At 39.9% G+C, this 13,971-nt stretch overlaps 1 protein-coding gene across 1 annotated transcript; it reads right to left on the reverse strand.

The window, feature by feature from the left end:
• Positions 1 to 4,503: 4,503 nt before the first annotated feature.
• Positions 4,504 to 13,755, reverse strand: LOC142609020 (uncharacterized). Its single transcript, XM_075780665.1, has 3 exons — positions 13,625 to 13,755; positions 13,127 to 13,541; positions 4,504 to 4,577 (listed from the first exon to the last, which is right to left on the reverse strand). The coding sequence occupies exons 1-3, from the start codon at positions 13,670 to 13,672 to the stop codon at positions 4,504 to 4,506; spliced, it is 537 nt and encodes a 178-aa protein (XP_075636780.1). The 5' UTR covers positions 13,673 to 13,755.
• Positions 13,756 to 13,971: the final 216 nt, after the last annotated feature.

The raw sequence follows: 13,971 nt of genomic DNA on the forward strand, positions 1-13,971 counted from the left end.
TCTTTTCTAATATCTTCTAATAAAAATTCTGTATGTTTCTCCCTTTATAACTAACTGATTATCTAATTGGGTTGGCCTATTGGACCTTTCCAATTGGGCTTTAGTGTGTGGCTTGAAGTGAGACCAATAAGACACTAGCTCCAATGGGCCTTGGGCTTTTCCGTCAACTCTTGACAAGTCCAAAGTTACCATTAATTATATTTAATACCACTGTATAAATATAATTGCACTCTAGGCCTTATTAATAAATTATATCCCAAGACTTTATTATACACGTAACCCCTTCATAAAATATTCGTAGTAACACAAAGTCATAAATGTAGACTGCCACTTTGTAAATTACTACATCTTATCCTTGAGTACCCGGTTTAATTCTTTAAAGTTATTCATTATATATTTATGAAATCCAATTTCATAAATATATACTTTAGTAATTTCTTACTAAAGTGGTTAGGCCTAACTCTCTGAATAACTGAAACCATTAAACTTATCTCAAGGGAATATTTTATATCTCCATCAAGAGACTATGAATTCCATCTTGAGAATATATGTTCCATCAACACTAAATGTGGCTGCCCAACATACTAAGGTTTTGACAGTCACTTCAGATCTCACTCCTGATATATCAAAGCAACCTACACATCATGATCAGGTCCATTATTCTCTCAGGATTAAGAGTTCATGCAAATAGAAGTCGTGAGATTTATTATTCATTTGACAGTCATTAGGAGAATAATAAATCTCACAGCGGTCCTGTTCAATATGTCTTAACTCTTAAAACATATCAACATATCAACTAGAAGTCTTCACTTCCATGATCAAGACAAATCATCTTAGTTGACACGTTATAGTCTTCGCAGATAAAATGCCCAATTTCATCACCGACTACGAACTATAAATTCTGAGTTTACAAAGAACTTGTGATTTACATCTTCTGTGACTTTTCACATGAATCACATACAATGCATCTCATGGACTATATGATAATGTCCCATATTCATGTTACCATTATTTTAGATAATAATAAAATAACTTTATTAAACACAATATTAAGTCATACATCATGTCATACATAATATCATACATAGCATTATACAATAGGATTTAAGGGCACAAATCCTAACAACATATGCATGACAAAAACAAAACTAAAGAATGTGTGTTAAAAAGGTGACCATCATAGTAAAACAAGCATATATGGGACCTGTGAGATAAACCTCTAATGTACTCTACCGATTCTGGTACTTAGGACACTAATTGCCTCAGTTGTTGCAACTCAAAGTTGAGAGATCTATTTTGCCGATTAAGTCCATGAACTTCTTGCTTAAGACTTCTAATTTCCTGATTAAGTCTATCCTCATGGAAGTACAATATCCAATATGTCTATGTATAATTTTATGATTTTTGAATTTAATGTAAGAAACAATCTCTTCCAAGTGATTCTAAATTGCAAAAGATCAAAATGATTTGTTTCTATAATATTCCTTAAGAATGTTTATTTTTTTGGCAACATGTAAAACCCAAAAATATGGGCCGTTGCATGTCCATGAAAAAGGTTCTTAGAAGTAGAAGTTATGAAATCAATGATTCCATCAGAAGTTCATCCTCTTGGGGTAAGTTTATGTGTCTAAGCCTTTTAAAGTGATACTATATTGTTCTATCCCGTACACATCCATGACTTTGATTTGCTACCAAAAAAAAAGTTTAAGTGGATAAGCATGGATGAGTGAAGATAAAATTTCTTTGTTAATGTTTAAGACAATAACATGAAGAAGTCTATTTAGCATTTTTGCACACTGTTTGTGTAACTTCTTTTCTTTTTTCCAGTGCAATTTTCTTTTTTATTATATTAGTTGGTTTCTCAATTCTAAGAAACTCTTTTTTTTCCCTTTGGTTTCTCAACTCCCCTGAAAGTGTTCAAAAAAATGCTTGAACAGAACTTTTCATCACCATATTTGATTGGATTGGTGTTGATTGCTTGCTTTCTAATTTTTTGGGGTGCATATACTTTAAATTTGTAGAATTTTAGTGTTTTGACTATTTTCAGTTCAACTAAACTAAGGAGGTTGTAATCAGATTATAACATATAATTTAGCAAATATAAATATTCATTAGGTTAGTTGTAATCAGATATATTATATAGTTAAGCAACTAAGAGATCAATTTAGTCCAGTATTAAAAGATTAAATGCAAATCATATTCATTTTAAAATATAATGTTATTGCGGCAATATAACCCATGCATTACAAGGTTTGTCACATTTTACACTTAGAAAAAGTAATGCAGCAAAATGGTTGAAATCATGACGAATCCAATCAGATTTAAATTTGTTAAGAGATTAGTAAGGACTCTACAGATATTCACAAATTCAATGGCCCACCACTACAACCAATGGATCAAATAGATAATTGGATTGCTAGGATAATATTGATGCTAAATCTTGTGCTACACTATCTATAGAGGTTTGCTTTGGTATTTCAGGTTTTGCAGCTGAATCTAGGCATGTACATTCATTCGTTTTACAAGTTTTCAAAAATAACGATTAGTATGTGTAAGTATGAGTATGGTGGAAGATATGAAGCATTCATTTTTAACAATTTTTTTTTTTCTATTTCTTCTATATTATTTTCATGAATAAAAGGCATTAGAACAACTTAAGTTTATATACACTACACAATCTGTTTGAGAAATTTTGGCTCTTTCTTTGTATTCAATATTTGAAGTTAGGGTAGGTAGATTAGTAGATATATAGTTTAGTGATCTAGGGAGGTGGATGAAAATTGTAAGTGTCTAAGATACTTGGGAGATTCTTTCAAACATTGTGCTTCCAACAGGGGCGAGTAATTGGCTGCCATACATAGAGCTGAACTTGGAAATTGGTGCTGAAATATGTTTGAAGAACTTCATCTTTGAGACTTATTTAAGTTTTTATGTCGCTCCTCTTTCAGATAATGATTCAAAGTAGTTGATTCTTCAAGTGATTTTTATTTGAAACTGATGTAAATTACTTATAGTTTTTAATAACGTTTTAGAGAAAAAGAATGATTGAACTTTTACTTTTAGTTATAATATAGAGCTATATTCCATTTGCAATGAGATGTTGACTCAAATTCCATTGATGACTTACATTAGTCCCCTCTCTATACTTGTCATCAATAGGTTATTTATGGAATGATTTCCATATTATCATTTGACCCTTTTCTAGTTTTATACAGGTAATTTCCATTATTAGCAAGTATGCAACCATGAAATACAACAATGACGTTTGTTCATGAGCTACGATGCCACTTGGGTTGATTACTTGATGGACAAAGTAGTCTCTTATTGGTTCTTTTAGTCTTTTCTTTTATTGTGAGGTTGATTAATTACCTTATTATTTAACTATCCCATGCATTGCACGGGTTAGCGATTAGTTTCTTTAAAAATAGTAAAATCATTACAACTCTGTAGATATAAGTAAATTACCGAATCACATAATTTCTTCTATCGTATTATTGCATTTATTTGTATGTTATATTTCTTCTGTCTTTTGCATCTTAGATATATGACAATTCATATATATTAATATTCCCAACAATTTCTGCCTATCACAATTAACTCGTAAACTATACAACCAAAAATCGTCATAAAGCCTTTTGCATTGGCTTTTGTTTAAGGTGCAAGCCTCAGCTGAACCAAAAAAAAAAAAAAAGCCTCAGCTGAGCATTTAGGATGCCAGATATTTTGTTTAGACTCCACGGTGGACCATAGGTTTCGTGAGTTCTGTTCACATTGCAACAGCCATAATTCACTCCGTTGAATCCATCTGGGGGAGTGAATATAAAAACGTTTGATTTTAAAACGTGAACAGTTTACCGTTTTCCTATTTGGAAAAATAGTAACGGTAACGAGTGAGAAAAATCTTTCTACAGTCCAAACATGTTGCGATCAATTTTAAAATTAAAAAAAGACAGTCTAACATGTTAATATGTTAGAATCTTGTCCATTTCAAACCCATCTAGCTTTCCGGATTTCATTTTACTGATGTCATATGTGTTACTGCTTTTACTCTAAATTAAAGAATAATAATCATTAAATCTCCCATAAAAAAATTATCACTAAATACATCATATAATTTTTTTTTCTATTGATAGTTGGTTGGAAGGATTTGAAGCTTGTATATTTTCATTGAAAATACCATAAAATACCAAATGAGGAACAAGACTTTTGAGTCTTGACAATAAGAACAATTAACTTATGTATACCACATTGTCACTTTGTTTTAACATTATTTAAACACTTAATGAATGAATAATTGTTATGATCACACTCAATTATTCAATTATTTATTGAGAAATGTTATGTCCATATTATTTTCACAATAAATTTTAAGTGACAAGTTGTTACTAGCTGTTACCATTGAGTAAGAAAGTAATTTTAGTGGTGGATTCAAATTAAATACCATTAATAACCTGCAATCTATCATTTGTTGTGAAAATGTTGTGGATGTAGCACTTCTCTTATTCATTTTTCAGCATCTTGGAGCCACCCCACGAGATTGCTCCCTATAATAACCAAATGCTTGTGGGACAGAGTGACTGCATACACCCAAGAGAATAGTTGGATACTAAAAAAGATCTAGATACCCTCATTTGTAAAAAAATGAATAATGAATAATTGGTAAATCATCATGAGCAAAAAATAAAGAGAAATAAAGGTAAATTATATAATCTCTCCATGGTCTGAGAGAAATTTTAAATTAAGTTTTTTATTTTTTAAATCTTTAAATAAACTTTTTAAACTGTTTTAATTCGTCTCCTCAATTATTCACTACTAGTATGTAACATGTATTTACGTACGAGAATGATGAATTGTAGTAGTGCTATTGATGTTAATTTGTGCTATTTAACATATAGGACATAGTTTGACCAGGAGGTACTAAAATAGTTTTTCTTTACAATTTTCATGATATTTGTTACGCCAAATTTATCATTATATTAATATTACATATATAATTTTGAAAATCACTGTTGGATACTACATATACAATGTCAATTCACAATTATTATCCGTGAAATTTTACTAAATACAACATAAAATAAAATAATAAATTGGTCAAATAGTATCTCCTAAATTGAATGAGGATAGGTGCATGGGAACTTTAAGCTCAATTACAGTTTGTTACAATCAATATTTTCGCATACAAAACATCTGAATAGAAACAATATATAAAAAAATGCTCATTAATTCAAAGAAAAAATAATATAAAAAATCTAAACAATTCAATTTGTATGAAAAGTTAACAAAAGCAAAATCCAATTTTGATCCTAATTGAATTTTCTCTAAACTTTGGTTTAAAAAAGAAAAAAAGATATATATTACCTAGTTAATAATGGATGGTACATAATCATGGTATATTATATAAATGACTTATGAATTTGAATTGTTTCTAGCTATACCCAAAAAAAAAAAAGGCTCTTAAATATATAATCGTTCAAACTATCTCTTACTCTAATTTTATATAAAGAGTTAGATATATGATTAGATCTTTTATGATTTATTTATATTGGACTATTCGTTTTTTATACTAAATTATCTCATTTGGCACAAAAATTTAAAAATATAAATTAAATGGGACACGTGGCGCAAAATTAAACTCTAATTGAAATCCAATTTTTACACTAAATTAACGCACTTGACACAAAAATTTAAACATTTAAATTAGATGGGACATGTGTCATAAAATTAGACTCTACTTGAATTTTAATTTAAAATCTAATTGGATTTTCTCTCAGTTTTCCCTATTAATATATATATATATATGTGTGTGTGTGTGTGTGTGTGTGTGTGTGTGTGTGTGTATGTGTGTGTTGAGTTCAAGTTACACCTGATGTAATTTTAAGCAATGCTACATCACTCAATATTTTTAATTAAATACGAATATTAACAAATCAACTGTTGTATTATATTATTTTTGTTCATTCTTCATACTTGCAAAATTTCAAGATGATTAAATATCAGTAATCATGTTATTAATTAATTATTTAAATTCAAGTTTTTATATTTTAAAATAATGTGATGTGGGATGAAAACACTCAACCCGTCCCTGGACGGTCATCACCTCGGCAGCCGTCCAGAAGTTATCCTCAGGACGAGGGTAACGGACAAGGACGTCCAGAGGGTGATAGCGAAGCTACATCCCTCGTCCGTGGGATGCGCACAGCCTACCCTGAGAGGACTCGTCCATAAAAGGATTCGTGGACTAGGATGTTACACTTGGAATTAACAGGCGCACTCGACGAAGGAATTCCAGGACGAGGGTATCATACTTAGGAGAATCTCCGAATATAATGTGACAATCCCTTATCCCACGCATAACGGTCATGTATCCGTTGTGAAATAGAAGTGTAACTCCTAAACGGTTATCATACTTAGGAGAATCTTCGAATATAATGTGACAATCCCTTATCCCACGCATAACGGTCATGTATCCGTTGTGAAATAGAAGTGTAACTCCTAAACGGTTATGGCAGTTACGTTAAGCCTCCTTGAATCCAGGAGAGGTTCCTATTTCGATAACCGTCTATGAAGGCGCTATATAAAGACTGATTCAGACAAGGCAAAGGTATGTGTGTGATTTCGACTCCAAAAAAGTTGGAACTCCAAAAACATAGTGAGAAGAACTAACTTTACCATCGGAGGGTTTTTGGCCGACAGCCCCGATCGCCTTTGATTGGCTTCTCTTTCTTTTTCAGGCCGCAGAGAGAGCAACCGGTCCTATCAAGTCCGAAGCATCCAACCTACTGATCTTCTTGGCATCATCAGTTGGCGCCGTCTGTGGGGAACAGAGTTCTTCTATCCCAGACAAAAGGCTGAATGGTTCGAACAAGATCAAGGGCTACCAGCCCAGGCCACCAGGAGAGTAGGGATGCTTCCAGCAATCCCCTTCGCGATCGTAGATCGGCACCTGTAATGCAACCGCCTTCTATTCAGCACATACAATCCATGGCTGCCGCTATGGCAGAACTGACACGTCAGAACCAGGAGTTGAATAGGGAGATCAACCTCAGGAAGCAGCTTCAAGGACACATGGAAGGAAGGGCCCCAAGTCAAGAAGGAGGAGGGGAAAATGTAGAGTCCGAAGATCAAACAAGGGGTACCGCTTCAAGAAGGGTGCCGCACTTGGAAAAAGAAATGGACCAGATGAGAAAAGCCATGGATGAAATGAGAGAAAACATGAGGCGAGCAAACCCAGTCGATGATATGGTTCACCGAACGGACTCCCCTTTCACAGCTTCCATCAACAGTCACCCTCTACCCCCGAAATTCAAAATGCCTTCTTTAGACTCGTACGATGGAAATCGTGACCCTTGCGACCACATTGCAACTTTCAAGACGACCATGCACCTGCAGGGGGTCCCAGACGAGATCATGTGCAGAGCTTTTCCCACCACACTCAAGGGACCAGCGCGAGTGTGGTTCAGTAAGATTCCCCCAAACTCAGTGGGATCATTTGAAGAACTGAGTAAGCTGTTTGTCAACAACTTCATTGGAGGACAGCATCACAAACGTTCCTCCTCCAGCCTGCTGACTATAGAGCAAGGGGACAATGAGAGTTTGCGATCTTTTATCACCCGGTTTAACAGAGAAGCCTTAACGGTGGACGAGATGGATGATAAGCTATTGCTGGCCGCTTTCCACAATGGGGTCAATTCTGACTTGTTCATTCATAAGCTCTACGAGCAGGAACCACAAACTATGGCCGAGCTTGTCCATTCGGCCCAGAATTTTATGAATGCTGAAGACGCCATCATAGCCAAGAAAAGAAAAAGGGCAGAGCGCTCGGAAGTGGGCCACAATCGCTACCCGGACCAGGGACCCCGTCCAAAGAAAGTTCGGCTAGACGAGAGGAAAGATAAGGATGGCAAGAAGGCCAGTTCCTCCGCAAGGAATTAGCAATACACGCCCCTGACTATGCCGTTAGAGCAGGTTCTTATGCAGATCAAGGATGATCCGTCCTTGAAGTGGCCAGACAAAATGAAGGGAGACCCCAACAAGCGTAATAGGAGCAAGTACTGTCGTTTTCACAGGGACCATGGGCATGATACAGACGAGTGCTTTGACTTGAAACAACAGATAGAAAATCTCATTAGACAGGAAAAATTGAGGAACTTCCTTGGACGAGACCAGAGAGATGAGAAAATGAAGGCCAAGGTGGAAGAATCATCACGCCCCCCGCTAGGAGAAATAAGGGTAATTATAGGGGGAAGCTCGACGGCGCAGTCGTCCAAATCAAGGAAGACATACCTGAGGGTGGTGCAGAACATCCAACAGTCTGGACGACCTTCCAGGGCGAGGGAGGTAGACCAACAGGCTGTTACTTTCATGGACGAGGAGGCAGGACGAATTCACCACCCACACGATGACGCGATAGTCATCACCCTACTCATCTCTGACTACACGACCAGGAGGGTATTGATAGACAATGGCAGCTCTGCAGACATTCTCTATTACCCCGCGTTCCAACAAATGAAGCTAGGACGAGATCGGCTTCGACCAGTGAACTCGCCGTTGGTGGGATTTGGAGGAATGAAGATGCAACCTGTGGGCACCATCATGTTGCCAGTGGTCGTCGGGACGTATCCGCAGCAGATAACCAAAGAGGTGAATTTCCTTGTTATTGATTGTGCATCGTCATACAATGCAATTATTGGAAGGCCAACTTTGAACAGCTGGAAAGCGGTAACCTCTACCTACCACCTGTCCATTAAATTCCCGACCGAGCACGGAGTAGGCCAGGTACAAGGAGACCAGCTGGCTGCCAGAGAATGCTACTTAGCCATGCTGGCCATGGACGAGCATATGCAGACAATGAGTATAGACGGAAAAAGGGTCGTGGCTGAGCCCACTGAAGCATTAGAGGACGTCCCTTTGGACGATGACCAGCCCGAGAAGTCTACCAGAGTTGGGGCGAGCATGGAAGAGGGGGCAAAGCACGCTTTGGTCCGTTTTCTGAGGAAAAACCTCGATGTCTTTGCATGGAGTCATGAGGACATGCCTGGCATTGATCCAAACGTCATTACCCACAGCCTGAACGTGTGTCCCTATTCAAAACCAGTGCGTCAGAAGAGAAGAGTTTTTGCTCCCGAGCGAGATAATGCCATTAAGGAAGAGGTGCAGAAGTTGGTCGCCGCGAAGTTTATCCGAGAAGTTCATTACCCAGACTGGTTGGCGAACGTAGTCATGGTCAAGAAAACCAATGGCAAGTGGCGGATGTGCGTGGACTTCACTGATCTCAACAAAGCTTGCCCCAAGGATAGCTACCCATTGCCGCGCATTGACCAGTTAGTGGACTCGACGGCAGGTCACAGGATACTTAGCTTCATGGACGCTTTCTCGGGGTACAACCAGATTCAGATGAATGAAGAGGATCAAAAGAAGACCTCATTCGTCACGAGCCAAGGGTTGTATTGCTACAAGGTTATGCCCTTCGGTTTGAAGAACGCAGGGGCGACCTACCAAAGACTGGTTAACCATATGTTCCGTCCTCAAATCGGGTGAAATGTGGAGGTTTATGTGGACGACATGCTGGTGAAGAGCCAGAACGAGGATAAACATCTTGACGACCTTCAAGAGACTTTTGATACGTTACGACGGTACCACATGAAGTTAAATCCGAGCAAGTGTGCTTTCGGGGTTTCATCGGGTAAGTTCTTGGGGTTTATGGTGTCGCACAGGGGAATTGAGGCGAATCCAGATAAAATCCAGGCGATACTGAACATGGAGCCACCGAGAAATATCAAGGAAGTCCAGTCTCTTACTGGACGAGTCGCCGCCCTCAACAGGTTTGTATCGAAAGCTACTGATAAATGTTTACCTTTCTTTAAAGTCCTTAGGAAGGCTTTTGAATGGATGGACGAGTGTCAAAAGGCCTTCCAAGACCTGAAGGCGTATCTAATGACGGCCCCATTGTTGAGTCCGTCTGTACTTGGGGAAGAGTTGTACTTGTACTTGGCAGTGTCCCCACACGCAGTAAGCTCAGCGTTGGTCAGAGAAGAGGGGAGAGTCCAGAGGCCGGTCTATTACACAAGCCACGCGATGAGAGGGGCAGAAGGACGATACCCGATGATGGAGAAACTAGCCTTCGCATTAGTCACGGCTTCCAGGAAGCTGAGACATTATTTTAAGGCACACGTCATCAACGTCCTGACAGACCATCCCATAAAAAAGGCGATGAGCAGGTTGGAAGCTGCTGGACGGCTGGTACAGTGGGCCGTTGAGCTCAGCGAGTTCGACGTCAGGTACCTCCCGAGGAGCACAATAAAAGTGCAAGCGTTGGTAGATTTCATTGCAGAATTCACTCCCAGTCAGGATGACCTGAACAAGGACGAAGGAAATGAAATGTGGGTGGCAAATGTAGACGGATCGTCCACAATGTATGCAGGAGGGATTGGAATTGTACTGAAGTCCCCTGAGGGTGACAAGCTGGAGTATGTGGCCCGTCTGCAGTATCCAACTACCAACAACGAGGCTGAGTACAAGGCTCTACTCAAGGGGTTGGAATTGGCCAAGTCCTTAGGGGTGGAGTCGTTAACAATCAAAGGAGACTCTCAACTGGTCATCAACCAAGTAAATGGGATGTGTGATGTCAAGGAAGATCGAATGAAGAAGTACCTTAACAAAGTGAAACGCCTTGCCCGAAAATTTTCAACCATAAGTTTTATTCAACTTCCCAGGGAGGAGAATGCAGAAGTAGACGCCTTGGCGAAAGCCGCCTCGGCAGGGGTCATAGACGAGTTCGACGACATCCAGTACATGCCGAGCATAGACATCCCTGACATACAGCAGATAGGAGGAGGAGAGAATTGGATGAGTCCGATAATAATTTACCTCAAGGATGGGAGGCTTCCAAAGGACAAGGATGAGGCGAGAAAGTTGAGGGTCAGGTCGGCCAAGTATGTCCTCATTAATGAAGTGTTGTACAAGCGAGGCTTTTCCCAACCCTACTTAAGATGCTTGGCTCCTGACAAGTCAAACTATGTTCTAAGAGAAGTTCATGAAGGATCGTGTGGAAATCATTCAGGGGCAAGGTCCCTTGTCCATAAGGTCGTCCGTGCCGGCTACTATTGTCCAACAATGCAGGCAGACGCTAAAGCCTATGTCAAGGTATGTGACCAATGCTAGCGATATAGCAACGTGCCTAGACAGCCGTCAGAATACCAGACCCCAATGACGGCCCCATGGCCCTTTGCACAGTGGGGCCTGGATATCCTGGGTCCTTTTCCCGTAGGAATCCAGCAGATGAAATTTTTGGTGGTTGGAATAGATTACTTTACCAAGTGGGTAGAAGCCGAGCCTCTTGCAGCAATCACTCAGCAGAACGTGAAAAATTTTGTATGGAAGAACATCCTATGCAGGTTCGGAGTACCCAGGGTATTAGTATCTGACAACGGGCGTCAATTTGACAACGCACCCTTCAGGGACTTCTGCAATCATTTTGGAATTAAGAATCACTATTCTTCACCCTCCCATCCACAGGCAAATGGGCAAGCAGAAGTAGCAAACCGATCCCTGCTGAAAATCATCAAGACTCGGCTTGAGGGGGCAAAAGGGATATGGCCAGACGAGCTACCGGGTGTTCTTTGGGCCTATAGGACGACCGCATGAACTCCAACAGGAGAGACCCCGTTCAAACTAGCCTATGGGAGTGAAGCTGTCATACCAGCGGAGGTCCACATGGCGAGTCACCGAGTGATGGAGTACCAGGAGAAAGACAACGGGGAACAACTTCGCCTTGACCTCGATCTTATCGATGAGGTAAGAATGGATGCGGAACAACGGACGGCAAGGTACAAAAATCTCATGGCCAGACAGCATGACGCCATGGTGAAACCCAGACGGTTCGATGTGGGGGACCTTGTCCTCAAAAGGGTCTCCTTGGCGACCAGGAACCCAGCTCATGGAAAACTGGAACCTAATTGGGAAGGACCCTACAGGGTAATCAACTGCAAAAGGCAGGGGTCCTACTACCTAGAAACCCTAGACGGGCGGAAGTTAGAGCATCCTTGGAACGTGGAACATCTGCGAAGGTACTATCAGTGATGAGCGGGGATGAGGGAAGTCAGTGGCAAAATTACAGTTGTGATTTGCGTGTTTGCTTATATTTACTTGTGCTTTTACTACTATTATGGTGTGTTATGAATAAAAGTGCACTAGTTCTTAAACTTTTGCACTACTTACAGACTAGCTTATGAAAGACGATGCTAGGCACTAGCTTATAAGCGTGTGCCAAGTTTGTGAACAATGTTCATGTAATAATATGGTTTGGATTTCTTATGTACTTGAATTCCAGTTCCTTGATAATATCCACGGACGAGGCAAAAGCCTCAGAAAAATAAAATCTCGGGACGAGGGCAAACTCGTCTAAGATTTCCTTTAAATGAGGACAAAGCAAAGGGAAAAATGCTAAGGCCTTCTCGTCCAAATCTTTCCTTCAAAAAGGATAAAGCAAGAGAAAGAAGCCAAGGACTGCTCGTCCAAAGCTTTCCTTCAAAAAAAAAAGAGGATAAAGCAAAAGGAAGAAGGCCAAGGCCCACTCGTCTAAGGAAGAAAAGTAAGCCTTAAGATATAACATTCCAGAGACGAGCACTCGTCAAGACGAGAAAACATAAACATTATAAATTGCTTTCGAGAAGGCGAATAATAATTGCCTAAAGGACAGGCTAAAGTAATGCAGTCATCATTAGTCCTAAGTGGGTCGTCCATAAAAAGATTGTAGACGGTCATTCAACACTTAGAGCATAGTTTAAAGGACAATGACATAAATGATAACAAACAAAGAAGATATTCTTTAACTTGGAAAGGGTAGACGGCCACCGTCCAAAAACCCTTATAAAATAAACAGTAAAAGACATTGTTCATAAGCTCGTCTAGAACACTCTAGACGAGGAAATTGTACTTGAATAACATTTCAAATTCTCAAATACATTTTAAATAAAAAAGAGAAAAAGAGAAAAGAAGAAAGCTAAACAACAATAACAACTTCTTCAAGAGGAAGGGGCATCAACGTTGGGGTCGTCCTGAGCTGGTTTGGTGGAAGCGTCGTCCTCGATGTTGACGTCGTCTGAGCCTGTGTGGACGAGGGAACTTGTAGCAGCAACAAGGTTGAGTTTAATGGTGCTAAAGTCAACTTCAGGAAAGTTGTCCATAGCGTCCATTCTAAAGTCCTCAAACCCTGCTGCGTAGTTTGTATCCATCAGGTCAGTGAATTCTTTGGACGCTTTGAATTCCTCCACTGCCTCGTCTTTAGCTTTCTTCAGAAGTAGATTCAGCTCGTCGTTCTCCTTTTGAAGAAGTTCAAGACGCTCGTCCTTCCTGGCAGTGTCGGACTTCAGCTCCCCCACCAAAGCCTTGAACTCCTCAGCCTCGTCCTTGGCCTTGTTCGCCACCTCTGCCCACATCCTACAGTCGTTTTTGATCTCTTCTATCCTTTTCTCCAGAAGGATCCTCGTCCTGTCCATCTCTGTGGCCTGCCTGGACGCAGCTATGAACTTGGACATTGCCTGCATAGAAGAATAGAAAGTTCAGATGATAGAAATAATATTGGGCAAACATGGACAAATCAGGACGAGGCAAAGATGGTCACCTTGAAGAGATCGTGGACGCCAGAGTGCTCGAACTCTTTCAAGGACATGTCGTAGCACGCAGCTACGTCCTCGCCCTTCACAGCCTCTTGGAATTGTTCCCAAGCCAGATCCTCGTTCTCCAATAAATTAGTAGAAGTCCTTTGAGGAGGCTGGGACGAGTCAGGAGCAGGGGACTTGGACGGAGTGGCGCTAAGGGGCGTGGACGAATCTACGTCAACGACCAGGACGGGCGGCTGAGGAGGAAGCTCAGGCCTAACAGTTTCAGTCCTGGACGGCCCGGACTTAGCTTTCTTCCCCCGACGACTTGGCAAGCTAGCCAAGTCCACATGCTTGGACAAACTTTTCC

This window comes from Castanea sativa, chromosome 9, assembly GCF_040712315.1.
Source record: "Castanea sativa cultivar Marrone di Chiusa Pesio chromosome 9, ASM4071231v1".
NCBI classification, from domain to species: Eukaryota; Viridiplantae; Streptophyta; class Magnoliopsida; order Fagales; family Fagaceae; genus Castanea; species Castanea sativa.